Raw genomic sequence first — 26474 nt, 5'->3', positions numbered from 1 at the left:
AAATTAGAACAGAAGATAGAAAAGGAATGGGGGACTTCAATATGCACACAGTCTCAGAGATCAGGTTGGCACAGGATCCCAAGAACAAGAATTTGTAGAATGTTTATGAGGTGGCAGAAGACACAAAAATATTTTTCAGATTTCTAAATTGCAAAAGAGTCACTAGCAGATATTGGACCTCCAGAAAATGATGCTGGAGAAGCAGTATTGGGGAACAAAGAAATGGCAGACAAAATGAACAAATAACTTGCAATGTTTACTGTAAATGACATGCCAGAAATTTGACAGTCAGCAAGCAGAAGGGAACATATTAGTAAAGAAAAGGTACTAGAGTATCTGGAAACTAAGGTGGATTAGTCACCTGGGCCAGATGGACTACACTCCACAGATCTGAAGGTGATAGCTGAAGAGATAATGGAGGCATTAGTACACATCTTTCAAGAATTACTAGAGCGAGAGGTGGTTCCAGAGGATGGGAAAATCATTAACTTCACTCCACTCTTTAAGAAGGGAGGAAAACAAGACAGTGAATTATATTTCAGTATTGCAGTTCGACAGAAGGAGGATTCAGGAATCAGAGAAACAAAGGGACTTGGGAATCCTAGTGCAAGATTCCCTAAAAGTTAACTTGGAGATTGATTCAGCAGTAGGGGAGGCAAATGCAATGTTAGTATTCATTTCAAGAGGACTAGAATATACATGCAAGGAGGTAAGGTTGATACTTTATAAAGCATTGGTCAAACTACATTTGGAGTATTGTGAGCAATGTTGTGCCCCATATCTATGGAGTATGTGCTGGCATCAGAGAGGGTCCAGAATAGGTTTATGAAAACGATCCCAGGGGTGAAAGGAATAGAGTATGAGAAGCTTCTGATGGCTTTGCGCCTGTATTCACTGAATTTTACAAGGATGGGGGAGATCTCATTGAAACCTATCAAATATTGAAAGGTCTGGATAGAGTGGATGTAGAGAGGATGCTTCCAGTTACGGGAACATCCAGGAAGAGAGGACACAATCGCAGAATAAAAGGGCATCCTTTAGAACAAAAATGAGGAAGAATTTCATTTGCCAGAGCAATCCGTGGAATTTATTGCCACAGAAGGCTATGGAAGTCAAGTCATTGGGTTTATTTAAAGCAGAGGTTGATAGGTTCTTGATTAGCAAGGGTGTTAAAGATTCTGGGGAGAAGGCAAGAGAATGGGGTTAAGAGGGAAAAATAAATCTGCCATGATTCAATGGTGCACCAGACACAATGGGTCAAATAGCCTTACTCTGATGCCATGTTTTATGGTCTTATCATCAAATAATGGAAGAGCTTTCTAATCAGAAAGTTTGGTTGAAGGAATAACAAGGGGGTGGAGAGCTGTAAAGAATCATAAGTAAAGAAATTAAGAAATTGAAGCCAGTGTAGACTAATCTGCGATTCAGTAAGATCACGGCTTTTTACCTCAGTTCTACTTTCCTACATTAACCTCATATAACCTCATATCCCTCATTTCCTTCAATATATTGAAGCTATTAATCTATGTTCAAAACTGAACCCCCCTAGCTCTCAAGTAGTAAAATTCTAAAGATTTTGATCTTTCTCCTGAATGAGCGGGCCTTTATAGTTTTGTGAACCATCTTCTGGATAGACAAACTGGGGAAACATCAACTGTCACCTGTCATTATTTTAGCACAGGGGTCCCCAACCTTTTTTGCAGTGCGGGGGGCGGGATGGTTGCCAACGGACAAGAGTAGCAGTCAAATACATTGCGTTTACCCAGAGAAAGACTACAATGACCATGAAGCCTTGCGCGGGCACCAGTGCGCATGCGTTATTTGCGCATGCGCGCTCCTGTCGATTATTTTTCTACAAATTGTTTTTGGCGATTCTGTTCGGGAGGGGGTGTGTTAATCACAACCGGAATATCGGTGATAAGTGGCTAATACACTCAATTTCGTTTCTAAAAGGCTTTATCTAACGAATTTAATATTAAACACACAGCGCATTTTCCTCGCATGAATATAGCGATAAGTCAATTATCAGGGGAGGACAGGGGAGCTTGAAGTAAGTGTTAAACAAACTTCCAGTAGAAGTGTCAGAAGCAGGTTCGATATTATCATTTAAAGTTAAATTGAATAGGTATATGGACAGGAAAGTAATGGAGGGTTATGGGCTGAGTGCAGGTCGGTGGGACGAGGTGAGAGTAGTGTTCGGCACGGACTAGAAGGGCAGAGATGGCCTGTTTCCGTGCTGTAATTGTTATATGGTTATATAAGTCAATAGCATCATAACATTTTAAGTAACATTTGGGTATTAAACACAGCGCATATTTTCCCCGTATGAATTTATAAAATCATTGCAACGCACCAATATCGCTGAATCAGTGGGAGTCCTGGGCTTGCTTTCCTGCAACAAGACAATCCTATCGAGGGGTGATGGGGGACAGCGATACTCGAACGGGGTTCCTTATGTCCAGTCTAATCCGCAATTTAGTTTTTGTTACATTCATCACAGAGATATGTTGGAAATGGAAGCAACGTTTTCGGTGCTTCCGTGGCTATCTCAGGATATTGAGCCTTGACTTTGATCCAGAATGCTGGCAGAGATGTTAGGTCAAACAGACTTTTCAGCCCGTCGTCATTTGCAAGCTCGAGGAGTTGATCTCCTTCCCGCACTGAAATGGATGACGCGCAGGTAATGGCTCAACAGTGCGTGACAGGGAATGAGGAAAGGTGCAGCTGACTCATATCGCCAAATCATATCATTTCCTCGTGGCTCGGTAGCGCATGCTCTGCGGCCCGGTGGTTGGGGACTGCTGTTCTAGCATGTAAAAATTCAAGCTGAATCTCATCTTCTACATCAAACCTTTCATTCCAAAATTATTCTAGTAAGCCTTTGCTGCACTCCTATCAAGCATATCCTTAGATAAATAGACCAGAATTATACACAATATTCCAGATGTGACCCTCAGTTTCCATATACATTTTATTCCAATACCACTGGGCAGTACCTGGCAAAAGTAGAGTAGAAGAACTCACTGTGGGGAAATTTAAAACTGAAATAGAAACACAGAAAACCTACAGCACAATACAGGCCCTTTGGCCCACAAAGCTATACCGAACATGTCCTTACCTTAGAAATTACCTAGGTTTACCCATAGTTCTATTTTTCTAAGCTTCATGTACCTATCCAGGAGTCTTTTAAAAGACCCTATTGTATCTGCCTCCACCACCGCTGCCACTGGCAGCCCATTCCACACACTCACCACTCTGTGTAAAAAACTTACCCTTGACATCTCCTCTGTACTTACTTCCAAGCATCTTAAAACTGTGCTCAAAACAAAATTTATTGCGTCCTCAAAAAATAGTGTAAGTCCAGGACCAATGTGTCCCTTGTGGGTGAAAAGCACATACAAAAGACCAAGTGGTCCAGGACAATAAGAGATGCTGAAGAATGGATTAAAAATATAAATATACAGCAAGAACTGAAAATGTGGGAGGTACAAAGAGGTAGGAATGATAAAAGGGTACTTAAAATAAAAACTAGGAGGGCAAAGAGGGCTTGAAATGTCACTGGCATACAAGATTCAGGAAAATCTCAAAGCATTTTATAAGTATATTAAGGGCATGAGGGTAAGTAGGAAAAGAGTATGACCTAATAGGGACCAAAAGGACAATTTGTGAATGGAACCAGATGACATACTTAAGAAAGGTTTTAAAGGAAAATTTCTCATTTGTATTTGGTAAGCAGGACAGTATAATCAGATATCTCTGTTTAAATACATTTTATCCTCCAGGCAATGATTAGCAATACCACAAGATATTTCTGCTAGGTTTTTTTCCAGTGGGTGGAAATAATAGTATTCTCACCCAAAACTTCCTCCATCATTTTAACCTCTATCCTAACACACACACCTTTTAGCAATACGCACAAAATGCTGGAGGAATTCAGCAAGTCAGCCAATATCTATAGAAATTAATAACAGATGTTTCCGGCTGAGACCCTTCTTTTGGTCTGAAAAGACACGGGAAAGATACTGGAATAAAAAGATAGGGGGAGGGGAAGGAGGAGCAGCTAGATGATAGGTGGAATGATAGGGAGAGGGCTGGAAAAGAAGGAATCTGATAGAAGAGAAAAGTGGAGCATGAGAGAAAAAGGAGGGGCATCGGGGGAGGTGATAGGCAAGAGAGGGGAAGAGGCAAGAAGTTGAGTGAGTAATAGAAGAGGGAGGGGGAGGGGAAGAAAATTTACCAGAAGGAGAAATTGTTGTTCATCCAATGAAGTTGGAGGCTACCTAAATGGAATATTGCTCCTCCATTCCTCCATTGTGGCAAAACAGGAGGCCAAGGACCAACATGTTGGACTAGGAATGGGGATAGGAATTAAAATGGTTGGCCACAAGAAAACCCCACTTTTAGTAGATAGAGCAGAGGTGCTCGACAAAGTGGTTCCCTAATTTACGCCGGGTCTCACCAACATAGAGGCCACATCAGGAGCAGCAGATACAATAGACAACCCCAACAGATATGCAGGTGAAGTGTTGCCTCACCTGGAAGAACTACTTGGCGCCGTGAATGGAGGTAAGGGAGGAGATGAATGGGCAGAAGCAGCATTTCTGTCACTTGCAAGAGGGAGATTAGTGGGGAAGGCCAAATAGACAAGGAAATCATGGTGGAAGTGATCCCTGTAGAAACCGGAAAGTGGGGGGGGGGGGGGAAAGAGTTCGAGATGTATTTTGTGGTAGGATCCTGTATCTGTACTCTTGTCTGCTTTGTATCTTGTGTTGCACATTTATTAGAGCAACTAGTCACATCAGTGAGGCCATGGTAAAAGCGAATATGGTAAAGAGAAGGGTATTCTTGCTTATTTCGTTGCAGTTCGTCACTTGGAACCAGTGGAGGGTGTATCTTTTGCTGACCGCTGAGAAAAAAATTGAATAATGCTTAGCTTACACTTGGGTATGCTTAAATTCATCACTTCATGTTTGCTCATTGCTAATAGCGGATCGAATAAAGAATTCGACTCTTTGAAACAATAGTTTCACTGCAGCCGAGGGCACATCATGCAAGTACAACAACTCCACAGCGGTTGCAGGTTAGCAGCAATTGTTTCTGGGTTTTGTTTTGCTGCTGTAGATGCCACTGAAGATGGTGAATCTATGGAGAATGATACATTGGATGTAGAGGCTCATGGGGTGGTGGGGTCAAGAGGAACTCTTTCTTTGTTATGTTGGTGGGAAGATGGGGCGAGTACAGAAGTCCAGGAAATGGAGATGTTGATGAGGGCAGCATCAATGGTTGAAGGAAGGGAAACCCTAATATCCTAGAAAGGAAAGCCTCATCTTGAGAAAAGATGAGGCAAAGATGAAGGACTGAGGAAAGGAGAATAGCATTTTTACAGGAGACAGATAGTCGTGAGTTGGTAGGTTATAAAAGTTGTCAGTAGATTTTACCTCCAGAGATGGTGACAGAGAGATCGAGAAAGAAGAGAGAAGTATCAGAAATGGACTGAGTGAATTTAAGGTCAGGGTGGAAGTTGGAGGCAAAGTTTGTGAAATTGAGATGAGCTCAGCATGGGCGCATGAAGCAGCACTAATGCAGTTGTCAATGTAGCACAGCAAGAGGTGGGGAGCATTAACAGGGAAGGCTTGAAACATGGACTGTTCTATATAGCCAATGAAAAGTTAGCACAGCTAAGGTCCATGCAGATATCCATTGTTACACTTGAGTTTGGAGAAAGTGGGAGGAGAAGAAGGAGAATTGTTGAGAGTGAAGACTAGCTCTGCCAGACAGAGGAGAGGGGTGGTGGAGGGAACTGTTTGGGTCTATTGTTAAGGAAGTAGCAGAGAGCTTTAAGGCCTTCTTAATGGGGAACAGAAGTGTATAGGAACTGGACATCCATGGTGAAAATGAGTCATTCAAGGCTAGGAAATTGAAAACTGTTGATCAAGAGCACGTGAAACACCTTTTAAATAGCTTCACAACCAGATAGTTGACATGCTTTGAAATCTTCATCACAAGGAAGAATAACCTTGGAAACATCTGCAGAAATCTCCCGCAAAAATGTGCAGTGACAAGTTGCACACCAAGGCTCACTTATTTTTGGGCTTCAAAAGGGAAAAAAAAAACTTCAGCTTTGTTGGCATAAAATGACAATATTTTCCCTTTATATTCTGATGCCTATATTCTGACATCTTCAAAGGCATCTACTACATTTCACTCATCCAGACTGCTGTCCCCATTTTTCAAATCAGCCACCATCATCCCTGTATCAAAGAACTCTTACACCTTTAGAACTAAACTACTACTATCCAGTGGCAGTGATGCCAATCATCATGAAGTGCTTGAACGGCTGGTAATGGCGCACATCAAAATTCCATTCCTGCCACTCTGGACACTCACCAATGTTTTATCAACAGAACCACTCTACAACAGATGTCATAGCATCTTTCATGCACCTGGCCCTGATACACCTTGAAAACAAGGACACTTATATCAGAATGCCGTTTCTAGATTTCAATTTGGCATTCAGTAGTATTGCCCACATACTTTGGTGAACAAACTCCTACTCGTCAGTCTAAATACACCACAGTGCAAATGAAAGTTGGACTTCCTAACCAAGAGACCTTAGATAGTCAGGATATACTACAACTTCTCCTCCCCCATCATCCTCAACACAGATGCCCCCCCCCCAAAGGCTGTGTACTGAGCCCACTGCTGTACGCTCTGCTGATACACGATTGCACAGCCAAACACCTGAGTAATCACATTGTCGTTTACAAATAACATGACTGTAGTGGGGCTCATCACTGACAACAATGAGACAGGCTACGGGGAGGAGATGGGAAGAGCTGAAGGCCCAATGATAGGCAAATAACCTCTTCCTCAATGTCGACAAGACAAAGAAGATGGTTACTGGCTTCAGAACTGGTATCATTTACAACCCCCTTTACATAAGTGGCACAACAGTGGAAAATGCAAACAGTTTCAATCTCCTGGGAGAGCACATCTCACACAAAGCTTTACAGAACAGGCTACCCAGGTTCAATTCCCACCACTATCTGTAAAGAGTTTGTACGTTCTCCCCATGATTGCATGGGTTTCCTCCGGGTGCTCCAGTTTCCTCCCATGGTCCAAAAGTGTACCGGTTGGTAGGTTAAATGGTTATTGTAAATTGTCCCATGATTAGACTAGGCTTAAATTAGGAGTTCAAAGATGAGAAAATCTGCATTTGCTGGAAATCTAAGCAACACACACAAAATGCTGGAGGAATTCAGCAGGTCAGGTGGCATCGGAAAAGAAGGGGGTTGCAGGGTGACATGACTCAAAGGGCCAGAAAGGCTTATTCCACGCTGTATCGCAATAATTAAAACTTCTCATGGCTCCAGAACACATCCTACACAATCAGGAAAGCTCACCAACACCTCCACTTTCAGAGGAGGCAAAAGAGAGCTGGACGATGAACATCAATATTCATGACCTTCTACAGATGTGCAGTAGAGAGCATCCAAACATGCTGCATCATTGCATGGTACAGAAACTGCATTGTAACAGACAGGAAGGCTCTACAACAAGTAGCTAAAATTGCCCAAGCATCACTGGCACCTTCAAGGACATATACACAGAAAGGTCCCGAAAAGAGGCCAGCAATATCATGAAGGATCCCACCCACCCTGCTCATGGACTGGTTATCCCATTTCCACCAGGAAGCTACATAGCATCCACGCCAGGACCACCAGGCTCATAAACAGTTACCTTCCCCAAGCAGTGAGGTTGATCAGTATCTCTATTACCCCCACCACCACTACTTTATCATTTCCTATCAGAGTCACCTTATGTACAGGCACTCCTATGCTAGTGTCACATTATGTACATTCAATCTGAAGTATGTACATTTATTATGGGGTTTTTTTATTATTGTGTTCTTTATCTTATTGTGTGTTTTTTTGTGCTGCATTGGATCCAGAGTAACAATTATTCTGTTCTTCTTTACACTTTTATATGGGAAATGACATTAAACAATCTTGAAATCTTAAATCATTAAAGCATCTGCAATTACTGGATTTATCATAGGTGTAACATTTCAAGATTCAAGATTGTTTATTGACATTTTTCAGTACATGAGTGTAAAGGAGAACAAAATGACTGCTACTCCAGGTCCAATGTGACATAAAAAACACAATAAAAAAATATAAATTTAACCCTATACAACACATATACAAATAACTATTATATAGACTGCATGTAAAGAGACACGAAGGGATGTGTAGGTAGTGGTGGTAGGGTTGGTTAATGGATGGAGATGTTGATCACCGGACAGCTTGGGGGGAAGTAACTATTTTTGAGTATAGTGGTCCTGGCATGCATGCTGCGTAGCCTCTTCCATAATGGGAGTAGGACAAACAAACAGTCCATAGTTTTCTTGTCAAATGATTATTCTAACTCAAATTAAGATTCTTAGACCAATACCACAGAATCAATGACGCCCCAAACAAAAGCCTGGTACATAATCTTGCATTCAGCACCAACTGTCACTAAATTGAAAGGATGGTCATCCCAAGTCTTAAATAACAATAAGCAAATTGATGCAATTGTAGTCTTCAATACAATGACAAAGGAACAATACTTAGACGGAAACCTTTCAAGATATTTATTTTCAATATGAGGATTTTATGTCCTCCAATTTACAATGGGTGTTTGTTAATGCTCGTTGTGCAGTTGTTGTCTTTTTAAAAAAAACACATTCATTTTGCTCAATACCATCCTAAAGCTGGTCTTTTTGAACTCCAATAGAAATGACTACAACATTTTTCTCTCTCCAACAAGATATAGATGAACATTCGATATTCATAAATCTGGTAGGAGACTGGCTGCAAGAGTGGGCTTTCACACGCCTCAGATAATACAATAACAACCAACCCTTTACAATGTAAACTTTGTTCCAATGAAACTTGTTCTGATAAAACAAGCAACACACATCAAAGTTGCTGGTGAACGCAGCAGGCCAGGCAGCATCTATAGGAAGAGGCGCAGTCGACGTTTCAGGCCGAGACCCTTCGACTCCTGACGAAGGGTCTCGGCCTGAAACGTCGACTGCGTCTCTTCCTATAGATGCTGCCTGGCCTGCTGCGTTCACCAGCAACTTTGATGTGTGTTGCTTGAATTTCCAGCATCTGCAGAATTCCTGTTGTCTGATAAAACAATTTTGTTTTACTGTGGAATAACTTTAGTGAGCAATAAGGTAAGTGAAAGAATTTTATCCTGGAAAAAAAATGGGTAAACAACTACGATACAAATCTCAAGATATTTCCTTCTTAGTCATTATAGCGCCAGTTAAATTACTTAATCAGCGTAAAATTATATGGAAAAAAATCGTAATAGCTACAGGAAGCATTACAAATGTTAGAAAAGAAGACAACTGAAACTCTAAAGCAAAATATTGCAGATGCTGAAAATCTAAACTAAAAGCAGCTCAAATACCATCTACAAGGTTGCTCACAGTAAACCATTGCTGCAGAATCTCAGATGGTGACGAGAGGGCTTACAGGAGTATGATATACCAGGTACAGGAGTGGTGTCGCAGTAACATTTCACTCAACGTCAGTAAGACCAAAGAGTTGATTGTGGACTTCCGAAAGGGTGAGATGAGGGAGTACACACCAGTGCTCACAGAGGGATCAGAAGTGGAAAGAGTAAGCAATTTCAAGTTCCTGTGTGTCAGCATCTCTGAGGAACTAGCCTGGACCCAACATATCGATGCAGCTACCAAGGCATAACAGCAGCTATATTTCATTAAGAATTTGAGAAAATTGGTGTGTCACCTAAAAGAACTCCAATTTCTACAGATATACTGTGGAGAGAGCATACTAACTGGCTGTATCACTGTCTGGTATTGGGGTGGGGGGGAGGGGGAGAAAAACGAATCAAAGGATCAAAGAAAATTGTAAACTTAAGTCAGCTCCATCATGGACACTAGCCTCCATAGTATCCAGGACATCTTTAAGGAGCAATGTCTCAAAAAGGCAGTATCCATCATTAAGAACCCCCATCACCCAGCACATGCCCTCTTCTCATTGAGGAACACAAGGAGATACACAAGCCTGAAGGTACACACACAACGATTCAGGAACAACTTCTTCCCCTATGCCATCCGATTTCTGAACGGACATTAAACCCATGAACACTACCTCACTACCTGTTTATTTCTTTTTTTAAAAAACTAATTTTAATGCAACTGTTTAATATGTATACTAACTGTAATTCAGTTTTATTCTATTATCTATTACATTGTACTAATGCCACAAAGTTAAAAAATTGCACGACATATGCTGGTGATAGGAAACCAGATTCTGATTCTGAAACAGGCAACATTTCTAGAGAGACAAACATTCTGGGTCAAAGGTCTCCGATCAGAACTGAAAACTTAAGTTACCATTTGGTTCACAAATCTTTTATTGTGGTGTTAAATCAAGTGATACTTGCTGTACTGGAACCCAGTATAAATTCCAGTTCTGCTGGGAAAGATATTATAAATTGCTAACCCCTTTTCAAACTTGGTGGAAGCAGTGAAAACAACTTTTGTTTCATCATCGGTTGTAGTTTATTGTCACTTGACTGCACAGAATAACAGAGTTCATGGAATGACATTGAAATTTATTAAGACCTACTTTATAATACGTATTTTTTCTCCTGTTATCTATGGACTCAAATACAGAACGGCTAACATCTGCAATTTCATCAAACAGAAATTGCTGGAACTACTCAGGAAGTCCGTCAGTATCTGAAACAGAAGCAAAAACTCCACAGATGCCTGGCCCGCTGAGTATTTCCAGCATTTTCTATTTTTACTTCAGATTTCCAGCATCTGCAGTTGTTTTGGTTTTCAAATTGCCACTCTGCAATTCCATACTTGGCGTTCAGAAATGGCATAAAAGGTCAAGTAATCCTTCCGCCAACCTTCAAAACAATAGTATCTGGAAGAGCAACTCCTTTAGTAAACTGGTCCATTTTTAATCGCTATGCTTTAAAAGCCTGTATGCACTGCGCTCATCGACTGAGAGCAAACGGGAGATTCCGTGAAATCAGTAACAGGCGACCCCCCCACACAATAAAAAGCAGCATACACGTTGCAGGGCAATCGTCAACCCCGTGGTGACTGCGTCTCTACTTCGAGCCTTTTGCGATGAACGCTTTTTTTAAAATATATAAGTGATGACAAAATAAAAGCGGCCTAAGCACAAGTAAAATCCCGAAACAAGGATTAAATACGAAGAGGAGGAGGAGGTGGTGGTGGTCAGTCTCGCTGTGGCTGCCCCATACCCCTCGTCCCCACGCTCTCCCCTCCTCACCCCCCAAGCCCCCGGGGCTGCCACCACGAACGGGGGGTCGCCACCGGGGCCGTCAGCCACCCGAACACCGACTCTTTCCAAACACCACAACCGGAAATCAGCCCGCCGGATGTCGCCAGAAATTCAACCGGAGAAGGGAATGAAATATAAATAAACTCCGAATAACCTCGCTCCAGCTTCAAACAGACAGCATTTCGGTGCGCCCATCACGCTATTTCCGAATGCGGCAGGTTATTTATATTTTTTTAGAAAGCGAGAGGGAACATTTACAACAAACTCACCAGGGGAATAAAAAGGTCTCCAGCGGACGAAGGAGAGATGAAGGTTGGTGCTTCTTTCCGTCTCCCCCTCCTCCCTTGTTAAAATTTATCCTATGAAGCGCTGCAAGACGATGGTGTCGGGGGATGCCAGAGCAGTGGGAAGAGTTTTGCCGCCGTTGTTGTCGTTGCCGCTTCTCCCTCCGCCGTTGCCCTTTTTCGCGGTGGCCATTTTTCACCCGAGGCTGAACTAAGCGAACCTCCGGCTCCCAGGGAGGAACATCGCTGGCGCTGGCTCTCGCGCTCCCTGCTCCCTCGCAATCCCGGCAGCGGCCAACAGCGCCCCCTCCGGCAGCGACCCCGCGCTGCAAGCGAGACCCGGCGCACGCGCGGATTCCCGGGCCGGGGCCGGGGCTGGGAGCAAATGCCGCCTGCTGGCACAGGAGCTTTTCCACTGAGGCAACTTCGGGACCGGGGCGGTGTTTAAAGCGTCTCTTTCCGACAAATTTTCTGAAAGACGTTGACTTCAAAGTCATTTCACATGGATTTGGAGCTCTTCCCACTGAGTATGGGCGATAAATTGAAATGGATTTAATCAGCCCTGCTTTTGCGTCCAAAAAGGCAAGAGTGGAGTGGAAGTTAATACAGGTTACCTTATCCGAAATTGCAAAATCTGAAAACCTCCAAAATCCAAATTTTTTGAGTGGCATCACAAATGGAAAATTCCACGGGGAACTGGGTCGGTTCCCAGTTGATGTGCAGGTCTCTGCACACTACAGGCAGTGCTGAGGAGTGAGCTCACATATGCAATAAACAGAAATTAATGAACATTTTTAAAGTACTGCATAAAGCAAAAAAAATGAAGATCTGCATAGGTATTGAAAGAGTGGATTTGTCAGTGTAAGAGCTGTTTACCATTATGCCGATCATGAAGCATGCAGAGATCTAACACGATGAACTGAAAATTGAACGTAATTGTTAAATATTCAGCAGTTCAGTTGCAGAAATTTAAGAAAAGGCACAACATTGAATTTTTAAAGCTTTATAGTGATAAAGCGCCTGCTGATCATGAAGCAGCAGAGAAAATCATTGATGTGTTTCCCAAGATCGTGCTTGATGAAAATATAACATGCTGATGTGCTACATCAGTACATAAGTGTGATGAACAAGTGTAAGACAAAGACGGCTTACTGGTAGCACGTAAATTCAGAGTCAGAAAATAATGGTGGTCCCAAGCTATCTCATTATATATTCCAAAATCTAAAATCCAAAACACTTCTGGCCACAAGCATTTCAGATAAGGGGCACAATTTTTAATCTCCAATATACATATACTGTAATTTATTTGTTTTTCTTCTATATTATGTATTGCATTGAACTGCTGCTGCTAAGTTAACAAATTTCATGACACAGGCCGGTAATAATAAACCTCATTCTGATTCAATTAGTACAATTACTTGCTTTTTATTTTTCTGTGCACATTAGGTTAAAGAGATTGGAGCAAACAAGTGCAACTTTGACAAGGATGTATGTAAAAGAGAACTAATTTTCTATAGGAGTCATGGGTATTTGTTACCAATTATGACACTGTTTAAAAAATGAATTCTTCATTAAAATTGTATCTTTATCTACATTTGCTTCTTTGCTATCAGTATTTTAAGTAGGGGATTCACTAATCATTGTGAATTCATCAATAAATCAATGCTATTAGAAGTGAAATTCCTTGCAATCATTAACTACACTGAGAAACAAGAATTAAATCAATTGCATTAGAGTGAGCAACACTCTCAATATTGTGCTATTTTATCATGATGAGCTAAATCATCTGAAGAATCACATCATCAAATATTCTACACAAAAAGAGAAGTTTGGAATAATGTGGAGCGATTAATGAATGTATTCAACCTAATAGTGGACACATAGAGCCAAGTGCCATTTTTGAACACAGCTATCTGACAAGTCAATCTGTCCCCTTTGAAGTTAGGTTGCCAATTATTCAAAATTACTGCAACTGTGTTTGTGTACTGCTTCCCATTTATTCCTTCTCCTTTGGAAATTATAAGCATGTTTTTTCTGATAGCAGTATTTTATGAAATCACCCTTGACATCAATTCACTTTCCAAAGCAACACACTGCAACAATGCTGCAGGAACTCAGCAGGTCAGACAGCATCTATGGAAATGAATAAACAATTGACATTTTGGGCCGAGACCTTTCCTCAGGACTGGGAAGGAAGGGGGAAGACGCCAGAATAAAAAAGGTAGGGGAGGAGGAGGATAGGTCGAAGGTGAGAGGTGAAGCCAGGAGGTAGGAAAGATAAAGGGCTGGAGAGGAAGGAATCTGATAGGAGAGGAGAGTGGACCAGAGGAGAGAAGGGACACCAGGAGGGAGGTGATAGGCAGGTGAGAAGAGATAAGAGGCCAGAGTGGGGAATAGAAGAACAGGGGAAGGAGAGGGATTTTTTTTAAACCAGAAGGAGAAATTGATGTTCATGCCAACAGATTGGAGACTAGTCAGATGGAATATTAGGTGCGGCTCCTCCAGCCTCAGGGTGGTCTCATCATGGTACATCTAGCTTGTCCTCCTGCCCCTCCCCACCCCACCTTTTTTATTCTGGTGTAATGAATTGTTTAAATAAACAAAGAATGCTTAACTAAATGATATATTTACAATATTACTCATATTACTGAAATACCAAATACACAACACTCCTCCCTGCTTAGGAATGCATCTCAACTTTATATATATACATACGTAACAAAGATTTTTATTCCTCATGCATGTGAAAGATGTAGGAAATAAAGTCAATTCAATATACAGTACACTGTTTAATACATCTCCTATATGGACATCACAGCATAGCAAATTTTCAATTGGCCCATTCAGGCCTAAAGATTTAATCACTGTAGAGACTTCCTTACTCTCGTAGGATAACGTCTTTCCTGATCGGGGGGCGGGTTCACTCTGCTTCGCAGGAGAGACTTATGAATGTGCAACAATTTTCAGTTCTGGGGCCTCCTCCATGGTGGCTGTAGGATTTGACTCTGGGACTGCAGGAAGTGGTTATGAAGCTCTGGACACCTTTCTTCTCTAACAAGGGGCACTGCTCTCCTTAACTGATCCATGTGTTGTCTCCAGGTGACATTGGACACAACACAATCTCGCCGTGCAGGAAGTGCTGCAGTTCTGTCCTTAATCTTTCCCTGAATCCACTTTTCATCAACTCTGTGGTCCCTCACCAGCACTGCTCGTCCAGGAGTGAAACCTAGAACCTCCTGGTTTGAGGAGCTTTCAGTTTGTCTCAACCGTTTGTCCTGCATGCTCCCTTTGAGATTGGGTTTGAGCAGATCCAAATGTGAGCGCAAGGGATGCTGCAGGAACAGGATAGCTAGTGAGTTGTTGGTTGTGCAGTGTCCTGTATTGCGACGCACAAGGAGGAAATTGGCAAGCTTCCGATTCAGAGTGTTCTGCTGACATTGCCTGCAGTATGTTCTTTAGACTCTTGGATAAATCCTTCCGTCAAGCCATTTGTAGCTGTGTGGTACGGTGCAAAAGTAACATGTCTTAATCCATTCATTTTCAGCAATGACGGAAATTGTTCCACAACAAACTCTGGCCCATTGTCACTAAGTGTTCTGGAACACCAGACCTTGAGAAGCGGCTCCTTACAACACATTAGATATTTGCGAGGCTGTAGTGGAGGCAATTGGGAACACTTCTAGCCACTTTGTAGCTGCATCCACTACAATCAATACCTTTTTGCCGTGAAGAGTTCATTAAAATCCATGTGAATCCTCTGCAATGCAGGCAATTCCCAGGGATGGAGAGGCACTGCTCTTTGGCATCTTCTGGATGTGCTGGCATCCCAAACAGTGCATGGCAAGTTGCTCAATCTGCTGATCTATCCTAAGCACCAGGAAAAGCTTAGAGACAAAACTTTCATTTTGACCACACCTAGATGATCAGCATATCTTTTGTCCAGAACTTTAGCTCTCAACTTGGATGGTACAACAACTCTCAATCCCCACATAAAGCAATCTCCATCAAGGACAAGTTCATTCCAGCGCTGGTAAAAATGGGGGAACTGGGATTCTGTTGCACATTCCAGCCATTTTGGGTGGCCATATAGACCTGAGACAGTGTGGTGTCTCTTCCAGTTTCCCTTTGGATCATCTGTGCCGTAAAAGGGAGACTTGATTTGCTTTAGGGAGAATACGTCAAGAGGAGTGTCCCATTTTGTAAATTTTTTCAGGTATTTCCTTTTCCAAGGGTAAATGGGGCAATCTATCAACATTTCTATGATTAGTTATCCTCTTGAATTAAATCTTGTAATGGTGTGCTCCAAGAAACAGAGCCCATCTCTGCATTTGTGCTGCTGCTGTTAGTGAAACTCCCTTCCGTGGATTGAAAATAAACATTGGTGGCTGATGATCAGTAATGGGGGAAAACTCTCTCTCATACAAGTACTGGTTAAAATATTTTACACCCCAAACAGGACTCAATGTCTTGTCAATCTGTATGTACGTAACTCACCTCTACAGCAGTAAAGGAATGTGATGCAAAGGCTACGGGGTGTTCACTTCCATCACTCTTAACATGTGACATGACTGCACCTACAGTATACCATAAGGCGAGGTGCCAGAGGCAAGATTCACTGGGCGATGTGGATCATGATGTGTGAGTACAGTGTCTGATACGACCATTTCCTTAGCCTTTTGGAAAGTCATCTCACACTGCTTTGTCTATGGCCATTTCTTCCTGATCTATAGTAATGTATTCAAGGGGTGGAACACAGTAGCCAGTTTGGCAGGAACCTGTTATAGTAGTTGACAAATTCTAAAGAGGACAACAACTGTAATACGTCCTTTGGCCTTGGGGCATCCACCTTTGCTTGAATTTTCACCACACATTTGTGTAAATCTTATCCCTCAATGGTGTGATCACAGTAAGTGATGCTTGGTTTAAAGAATTCATTGGACTCTTCTTCCATCTCCAACTGTTGGCTTTGGCCTCAGCTAAGTCCACTTTGCAGAAGTGTTTCCCTGCAGAAAGATTTGCAAAGATACCCTCTATCCTGGGCAGCAGGTATTAATCTACTTTCAGTACTAGGCTGATGGCAACATTAAAATCACCATAGACTCAGACAAACCCCATCCTTTTAGGCGACTGACATTGCCCATGGGCTTCACTCAACCTTAGAAAGCATTTGTTTGGCCTCCGTGTGATCTAGCTCCCTGGCTACTTTATCACAAATTGTATAAGAAACCGGGCAGGTCTTGTAAAACTAGGGATTGGCATTTTCATTTGACACCATTTCATCCTTGATATGTTTAAGTTTTTCAATTCCATCCTTGTACACTGCTAGGGCATCATTCAGTATCTTTTTAAAATTCACTTTCAGTTGACTCTACTGCAGGGGATGTGGCATGCAGATGGTGAATGGAGCTCCAACCAAGTTGTAGTTGTTTCGGCCAATCACGGCCCCTCAACACTGGCTCTCCTGTTTTCACCACATACAAGCCCAATGTATTTCACTGTATTGAATGTCATTCCCACAGGAGTTCGCTTTTTTCCAGTACAAGTTCATAGTTGGATATCTGCAGGCTTCAGTTCAGTATCTTTGAAATGCCATTCAAACTCATTTTGTGGAATGACTGAAACAGCCAAGCCAGTGTCCAATTCCATTTTAATTAATTTGTCTTACACTTCTGGTGTAAGTCGCATTTCTTGTCTATTGTTAGTTTTCACATTGTAAATCTTAAGGCTAGCCAGTCCTGTGTCACTGTCATCATTATCATATTTTTCATCAACAGCATTCAGATTAGTGCTCTTTTTGAAACTGCAACTTGACTTTTTTTCTTTGTCGTGTGCAATTTATTTTTTTCTGTCCAACATGGTCTTTGTATGTGTCCTAGTTTGTTGCATTTTCTACAAGTTTTTCCTTTAAACCTGCATAGGTCTGTTGTGTGTGAGCCTTTGCCACGATGGTGGCAAAATTTGTTTGATTAGGCAGGCTTGTGTTTAGAGGCTACAGTTTTGTTCACGCTCACTTCATTCTTGACTACAACCCAATTGCGTCTCTGTCTACTATTTCCATTGATACAGCAATTTCAATTGCTCTTTTAAATGTGAATTTTGCTTCAGTTAGCAGGCATTTTTGAATGCTTTCTTGCAAGATTCTATAAATTAAACAATCTTTCAGTGCATCATTAAGCCCATCACCGAACTGACAATGCTCAGACAACAACTTCAATTCATCCACGTAGGCTGGTATGGACTCCCCTTCCTTTTGAGTCTACTTCTGAAACCTAAAGCATTTTTCAATCAACAATTGTTTTGGTTCTAAATGTTCCTGCATTACGTTCATGATATCAGCAAAAGCTCATTTCGGCTGGTTTGGTTGGAGCAGTCAAACGTCTAAGCAGACTGTATGGTCTTCCACCAATTGCACTCAGCAAGACTGACACTCGTTTCTCATCAGCTATTCCACTTGCTTTAAAATACTGCTCAACTTGTTCAGAAAAATATCAGCCAATTATCTTTTGTAGAATCAAATGTGGCTCTCTTTCTGATGTAGCCAGACATTCTACTTTTCTTTTAAATTTATTATAATCTCCTGGTACTCACTGTTTATGAATTTATGAATTTCATCTTTTTAACTTGACTGTCTCTCTCCCTCTTCCAAAGAGACACATGGTGCACTTGTTTTTAACTTGAACATCTCTCCCCTCTTGCAAAGAGTGCACTGTGCTTTTTTAAAAAAAACTTGAATGTCTCACTGTGTTTCAACATAGCTTTCATCTCAGGTTAGTTTTAAAGTGACTCACCACCACTGTTATGTTTTGTAACTTCAAAAGAGGAGTCTGAGGCCTCCGTCAGTCAGAGTTGGCTGTGGATATTGCGTCCTAACTGTCTAGATTGCAAGCCTGGGCAGTACGCTATGGAGACCAAGCTGCTGCTCATGTAAGAAGCTCCCCCTCTCCTACCATCTGATGAACCCAAAGGAACGACAGAGACCAATACATTTTCGTACCAGCAGCATCTCAGGAATTTCCAGTCAACATTGAACTCAATGTGGGACTACCTTAGGGACTCCAGCTCTGGAATTTTCCCCTCAGGGTTTACTCTCTAAGCCTTCCCCATCAGTGGGCACAACCGCAAGGCTGCGGAGGTTTGAGGTCAGAGTTTTCCCTTCTAGAAAAGCTGCCAACCAGGCCGACGAGACCCATCTGTCCAAAGTGACTGGTTTTAAGGCGTCAGTACCCGCCTTTACCCCTTCTCAGTTGAAATGGTTCCTCTGGGCTTGATAGCTAAGCCACACATGAAGGCCAGAAGGGCAAAAGATAAAACTAATCAAAAGAAAAAAAGAGGAGCCAGGGATAATGTGCCCACTTTGTTCTTGCTTTTGTGAGGCATGCACTTACAATATGGTGGCATATTGATGAATGCCTTTCACATACTTTTACATATAGCCCTAAATAAATTATTTAAATAAACAAACCCTTAATCAAACAATATATGTACAATATTATTAAAATATTAAATATACAACACACAGGTTGTGGATGATCCTGCAATACACCAGCTTCAGCATGGTAGAGAGAGAAACTGGAAAATTAACACAAGTCAGGCCAGATAGGAGGCTCCTTCCCATCACGATAGTGATGTGATGTAGTGTGGGGGAGCACGGTGCAGGTAGGGAGAGACGGCCAGAAGTAGGGCAATTTCCCTACCTGCACCCTCTTGTGATATTATCCAAAAACAAGTATGCTGCATGCAAATTTTTTCAAAAGTTCTTGCAGTTGTGCTTTCTGAAATTGATCCAGCCTCCTTTCTCTTCTAGCTTTAAACTTTGCCTTTACTTTTTTTTTGATTAGCTGATAATGTGTACTCCTTTTGTGTGTCTAATGTTATATGACTGCATCTAACAAGTCTCAAAGCTGTATACTACTGAAAAGGTAGTATGCAGAGAGCAGAACCAAGAAAGGTGGAGAATGCTCAGTGGGTACCCACAATCGATCATTTTGGTGAGATCATGAAGGAAAAATGCAACACAGCTAACTCTAAAAATAAATGCTGGCTGGGCAAACAGTGCTTCCAACTATGTAGTCTGAAGAAGCAAATCAGGGACAGACAGAAACAGAGGAACTGGAACCAAATTATGTAACAAAACAAATGTATTGCAAGTGGATTAATTTAGCAATGATCTAGTAGCTTGAAGTGACTTTTGACATTTCAGGACTCTATGAATTGATAGGGATTCAGTGACTCACAAAAAATAAATAGCTCAAAATATACTTTCTGCTTCTGCTGGGACTGGAAGGATGACGTATATGCTTGTAGATCCATTTTCTTCTCAGCAATATGTTGAATTCATTGGTCAGAATTAATTTGTTCAATCAGCACCCATGTCTATTATTCACCTTTCAAAAATGTCTTTGTAGCGAAGTGCACACACTTATCAAAAGATAACTACTTGAAGACTATCAGTAAATGAGAAGTGGTAAAGGTGGAAATGGATGCTGGCATAAATCTTCCTTGTAAAGTCAATGACAAAATGCAAACTTAAAAAGATAGTTTCAACAAAACGTTACTACTAGAGAGATGTCCTTCTACATGTAGTTATCAAATTCTTTAGAAAACCAGCACTCAATGGACACTGAGCGATCAAATGTATTGTAATATATTTGGGATTAAAGGTGATTGTTCAACTTTGATTTATTTTTTGCAGATCGTACAGTTAAGTTCAAACAGAATAGCAAAGTAATCACTGATTATATATGAAATAAATTATTAATTATTTGCAAGAATTCAATACAAGTAGTATTGTCAGAAAGGCAGATGAGCTCAGGGCATAAATCAACACAAGGAATTATGACATTGTAGCCATATATGAGACTTGGTTGCAGGAGGGATAGGACTGGCAGCTCAGTATTCCAGGCTTCCATTGTTTTAGATTGGACAGAGTGGGAGGGATTAAAGGGAAAGGATGGAGTTACTAGTCAGGGAAAATCTCATGGGAGTGATCCAACAGGACAGACTGGAGAACTCATCTACTGAGGCTTTATAGGTGGATCTGAGGAATAAGTAAGCGATGACCACATTAATGGAGCTATATTATAGAACACCCAACAGTACATGGGATATAGGGGGAACAAATTCCCCTATATCCCATGTCTTGCTTCAGTCTAAGATCCCCTCATGTTTTAAGAAGGCAATGATAATCCCAGTGCCGAAGAAGAGCAAGGTGGCATGTCTGAATGACTGTTGACCTGTGGCTCTGATATCAATTGCTATGAAGTGCTTCGAGCGATTGGTTATGGCACACAGCGTACTGGTCAACCTTGATGTTTTGCAAATCGCCCACCGGAGCAACAGGTCAACAGCAGATGCCATCTCTCTGGCCCTACATTCCTCCTTAGAACACCTGGAGAATAAAAACACATTTGTAAGGCTCCTTTTCATTGACTACAGCTCTGCCTTTAATATGATCATTCCAAATAAACTGATTCTTAAGCTCCGGAGCCTGGGCCTTAGCACTCAGATCTGCAGCTGGATCTTCAACTTCCTCACAGACAGGACCCAGGCTGTAATAATAGGGGACAAGCTCTCCTCTACAATCACTCTGAGCACCATTGCCCCACAAGGCTGTGTACTCACCTCCCTGCTGTACTCACTGTACAACCATGATTGTATAGCTAAGTTTCCATCAAACTCAATATATAAGTTTGCTGATGACACCACAATCGTAAGCCATATCTCGGGTAATGATGAGTTTGAGTACAGAGAGGAAATTAAGAACCTGGTGGCATGATGTGAAGACAATAACCTATCCCTCAATGTCAGCAAAACGAAGGAATTGGTTGTTGATCTCAGAAGGAGTAGCGGACCGCACAACCCCATTTACATCGGTGGTGCGCAAGTGGAACAGGTCAAAGGCTTCAAGTTACTCGGGGTCAATATCACAAATAACCTGACTTGGTCCAACCAAGCAGAGTTCACTGCCAAGAAGGCCCACCAGTGCCTTTACTTCCTGAGGAAGCTAAGGAAATTTGGCCTGTCCCCTAAAACCCTCACTAATTTTTAAAGATGCACCGTAGAAAGCATTCTTCTAGGGTGCATCATAACCTGGTATGGAAGTTGTCCTGTCCAAGGCTGGAAGAAACTGCAGAAGATCATGAACACAGCCCAGCACATCACACAAACCAATCTTCCATCCTTGGACTCACTTTACACCACACGCTGTTGGAGCAGTGCTGCCGGGATAATCAAGGACACGACCCACCCAGCCAACACACTTTTTGTTCCTCTTCCCTCTGGGAGAAGGCTCAGGAGCTTGAAGACTTGTACGGCCAGATTTGGGAACAGCTTCCTTCCAACTGTGATAAGACTGCTGAACGGATCCTGACCCGGATCTGGGCTATACCCTCCAAATATCCGGACCTGCCTCTCAGTTTTTTTGCACTACCTTACTTTCCCTTTTCTATTTTCAATTTATGATTTATGATTTAAATTTTTAATATTTACTATCAATTTGTACTCCAGGGAGCATGAAGAGCAGAATCAAATATCGCAGTGATGATTGTACGCTCTAGTATCAATTGTTTGGTGACAATAAAGTATAAAGTAAATTTGTAGAGAGGTGGCAGACTGTTGCAAGAAACACAGGATTGTTAGAGTAGATGATGTTAATTTTCCACATATTGACTGGGACTCCCACACTGCAAAATGACTAGATGGGATAAGAAGTTTGTCAAATGTGTTCAGGAAAGTTTTCTTTGTACATAGATGTCCCAATGAGAGAGTGTGTGATACTTGATCTCCTTTTAGCGAATGAGACAAGGCAGGTGGCAGAAGGTTGTGTGGGGGAATACTTTGCACCTAGTGATCATAATTCCATTAGTTTCAAAGAAAATATGGAAAAAGATAGGTCTGGTCCAAGGGTAGAGATTCTAAATTGGAGAAAGGCCAACTTAGATGATATAAGAAAGGATCTGGCAAGTGTGGATTGGAAAAGGCAGTTTTCTGGAAAAAATGTAGTGGGTAAGAGGGACACTTTTAAAGGAGAAATGTTGAGAATACAGAGCTTGTATGTGCCTGTCAGAATAAAAGGTAAAGATAACAGATTTAGGTAACCTTGGTTTTCAAGAGATATTGAGGTCCCAGTTAAGAAAAAAAGAGATGCATAGCAGGTATAGGGAGGTTGGAACAAATGAGGTATTTGAGGAGTATAAGAAATGCAAGAGAGCATTTAAAAGAGAAATCAGAACTGCTCAAAGAAGGCATGAGGTTGCCCTAGCAGACAAGGTAAAGGAGAATCCCAAGGGATTCTACAGATATGTTAAGGGAAAGCATTTTGCAAGGGACAAAATTGGTCCTCTGGAAGATCAGCATGGTAATCTGCAGTATATGTAAAGCCAAAAGAGATCCCAAATGTATTTTTTACATCTGTTTTTACTTGGGAGATGGGCATAGAGTCTATAGAAGTGAGGCAAAGCAGCAGTGAGGTCATGGACCCAGAGGAGAAGATGCTTGTTGTTCTGAGGCAAATTAGGGTAAATAAATCCCCAGGGCCTGACAAGGTGTTCCCTTGGAGCCTGTGGGAGGTGAGTGCAGAAAATGCAGGGGCCCGAGCAGATATATTGAAATCATCTTTCGGCATGAGTGAGGTGCCTGAGGATTGGAGGATAATTCATGTTGTTCTGCTGCTTAAGAAAGGCTCAAAAATAAACCAGTAAATTATAGGCCAGGTGAGCCTGACATCAGTAGTGGGAAAGTTATTCAAAGGGACCAGATATATGAGTATTTGGTTAGACGGGGACTGATTGGGAATAGTCTAACCAACCTTAGTTTTTTGAGCAAGTTAGCAGGAAAGTTGATGAAGGCAAGGTAGTGGATGTTTTCTGCATGGACTTTAGCAAGGCATTTGACAAGGTCCTGTATGGGAGATTGGTCAAGAAGATCCAGTTGCTAGGCATTCAAGACGAGGTAGTAAATTGGATTAGGCATTGGCTTTGTGGGAGAAGCCAGAGAGTGGTAGTAGATGGTTGTCTCTCTGACTGAAGCCTGTGAATAGTGGAGTGCCACAGGGTGCTGGGTCCATTGTTGTTTGACATCTATATCAGTGATATGGATGATAATATGGTTAACTGGATCAGCAAATTTGCAGATGATACCAAGATTGGGGTGTAGTTGGCAATGGAGTAGTCTATCATGGCTTGCAGTGGGATCTGGACCAGCTGGAACAATGGGCTGAAAAATGGCAGACAGAATTTAAGGCAGACAAATGTGAGGTGTTGCACTTCAGTAGAACTAACTAGGGCAGGTTTCACACGGTGAATGGTAGGGCACTGAGGTGTGCAGTAGAACAAAGGGATCTGGGAATACAAATCCATAATTCATTGAAAGTAGTGTCACAGTTTGATAGGTTCGTAAAGAACATTTTTGGCACATTGGTTTTCATAAATCAAAGTTTTGAGTACAGAAAATGGGATGTTATGATGAAGTTGTATAAGACATTGGTAAGGCCTAATTTGGTGTATTGAACTTTTGGGCACCTACCTACAGGAAAGATGTAAATAAAGTTGAAAGAGTACCGAGAAAATTTACAAGGATGTTGCTGGGATTGGAGAACCCGAGTTATAAGGAAAGATTGAATGGGTTAGGACGTTATTCCTCGGAATGTAGAAAATTAAGGAGAGATTTGATAGAGATATACAAAATTATGAGGGATATAGATAGGGTAAATGTAAGCAGACTTTTTCCACTGAGGTTGGCTGGGACTACAACTAGAGGTCATGGGTTAAAGGTGAAAGGTGAAACTTTGAGGGGAACATGAGAGGAAACTTCTTCACTCAGAGGGACGTGAGAGTGTGAAGTGTGCTGCCAGCACAAGTGGTGCATGTGAGCTCGATATCAATGCTTAAGAGAAGTTTGCATAGGTAAACCGATGGGAGGGGTATGGAGTGCTGTGGTCAGAGTGCAGGTTGATGGGACTTGGCAGTTTAAATGGTTTGGCATGGCATGGCCTGTTTCAGTGCTGTACTTCTCCATGACTCTAATTTTAATCTAGCCCAAATTAACAACAAAGCAATGGCAGAACTGCAAGGAGGCAAATATTTTTCTTTAATCATGGATTTAATGCCAATATATTGCATGTTAATCAATGGATATTTATTTTCAGATTTGTCCGTTCATAGGGAAGGTTAAAATGATTACTGGATAATCAAGCAGATGTAACTGAAGCAGACTATGCTTACAATGGTGAACAACTTCAATTTGGATGTTTCTAATTGCAACAATAAATCATGACAAAACAAGCACATCTAAAACTATTATATCAGCTAATACTTGCTGTACTTTTTCTACTTATTCTTTTAGTGGGAATTAACAGTATTAACAGTTGTTCATACGCCATAGCTTTTCTAGTGCCTGCTCAGTATCCACAGACTACAGAAAACAATGTGTTGACTAGTCATTTATCACAATCAAAAGACTGTAGGATCCAAGAAAGAATCACACAGATTCCACTAAAGCTCTGTGTCAAAACCACATTGTTCATTAAGCCCTTAAAGAAGTGTCAAGATATATTTGCGAGTTATAAAATACCCAACTGGAAGCTGCTTCATTCACTGTAAGGTGGAATAACTGGAAACAATCTGTAAGTAGTTTTCATAAATGCGACAATAACCAAAATTTAGCAGTTCATAACTACATTCACTTGAAGATCATTTTCTTGGAAGATCAGTAACATAACTTTGACAATTCTGATGAAAATATGTGCAAGCAGGTTTCAGAAAGTTCCAAAATAATGAAAGTCAAATGCATAAATAAAAGCTGTTTACAGATGAATCAGGAGAGTTTGTGATCTTATTTGTCGAGTTTCTCATTAAAATTATGCTTTGTGAGAGATTACTTCAATAAATGTCTTTAAGGATGCTAAACTATACAGTTTGAGCACAGAAAATTCAGTGTGCCACTGAACTTGCTGCATGTTGTCCTAACTATCTGATGATTAAGCTATGCTCTTTTACAGGATACATCAGGCCAATCTACAAAATTATTGCAAGCTTTGATACAAAATTCAATTCAAGTTTAATTGTCATTCAACCTTACACAAATACCCATGAATACAGCCAAATGAGACGACGTGACTCCAGAGCCAAGGTGCAAAACAGTACCAGTCACACATAGCACATATAAGAGAACAGGAACATATAAGATATCGATAAAATACAGCCACACAAAAGAAAAGTCCTTCAGTCAAGGGTCACAGAGTCACATGATTCTTTGACTTTTCCTGACCCTGTCTTATGCATTCTTAGAAAGCTAACAGCAAGGGAGAAAAATAAACCAAGGTTAAAAATGGATCAGAGATACCTGAATGTCTTGACTTTGATGTCCATTAAATCAAAACCAGAGCAATGTTATCAGAAGAAATACAGCAGGAACAATCCACACCAAACATCAAGCACCCTTATTTACTCTAATCCTACTTCAAGTCATTTCAGTCTCCCCATATTCTAACACATAATGGGAGCTAAGAGCAATTTAAGTGACTAATTAACTTGCGCATTTTGTGATGTAAGAGCAAAGCAGATCACCTGGAAGAAACCCATGTAATCACGGGTGAAAATGTTCAAATTCCACATCACAATACAGTTCAGAACTAAAGCTGGGTTGCTGCAGCCATAAGGGTGCGGTTCTACTGGCTGTTCTTCCTGTCACTTAAGTCTGACATTTTGAAAAAAAAGACTCTTAAGGTTTCAAGAAACCAATAATTTAATGCAATAAATTTGAGATTTTTTTTCACATTTTAGTTATACAAGTATGTGGTGAAAACATTAGAATTGGTGTAATGGGAATGTGAGAGAGATATACTGTA

General features: G+C 41.3%; 1 protein-coding gene across 4 annotated transcripts in view; it reads right to left on the bottom strand.

Annotated features, from left to right (window-relative positions):
* wdfy3 (WD repeat and FYVE domain containing 3) overlaps positions 1–26100 on the bottom strand; it is a 369321-nt gene extending 343221 nt beyond the window's left edge. For 3 of the 4 annotated variants that reach the window (XM_063043525.1, XM_063043526.1, XM_063043527.1), the window contains exon 1: positions 25970–26100. In XM_063043525.1, coding sequence (XP_062899595.1) covers positions 25970–25995 — 26 coding nt within the window. In that variant the 5' untranslated portion in view covers positions 25996–26100. Of the gene's footprint in view, positions 1–11614; positions 11988–25969 lie in introns of those variants that run through there. The other variant, XM_063043524.1, reaches the window with a different exon arrangement.
* Positions 26101–26474: the final 374 nt, after the last annotated feature.

Source organism: Mobula hypostoma, chromosome 3 (assembly GCF_963921235.1).
Source record: "Mobula hypostoma chromosome 3, sMobHyp1.1, whole genome shotgun sequence".
Lineage (NCBI taxonomy): Eukaryota > Metazoa > Chordata > Chondrichthyes > Myliobatiformes > Myliobatidae > Mobula > Mobula hypostoma.
The sequence above is the reverse complement of the archived record's forward strand: the minus strand, read 5'-3'. Positions and strand labels throughout refer to the sequence as shown.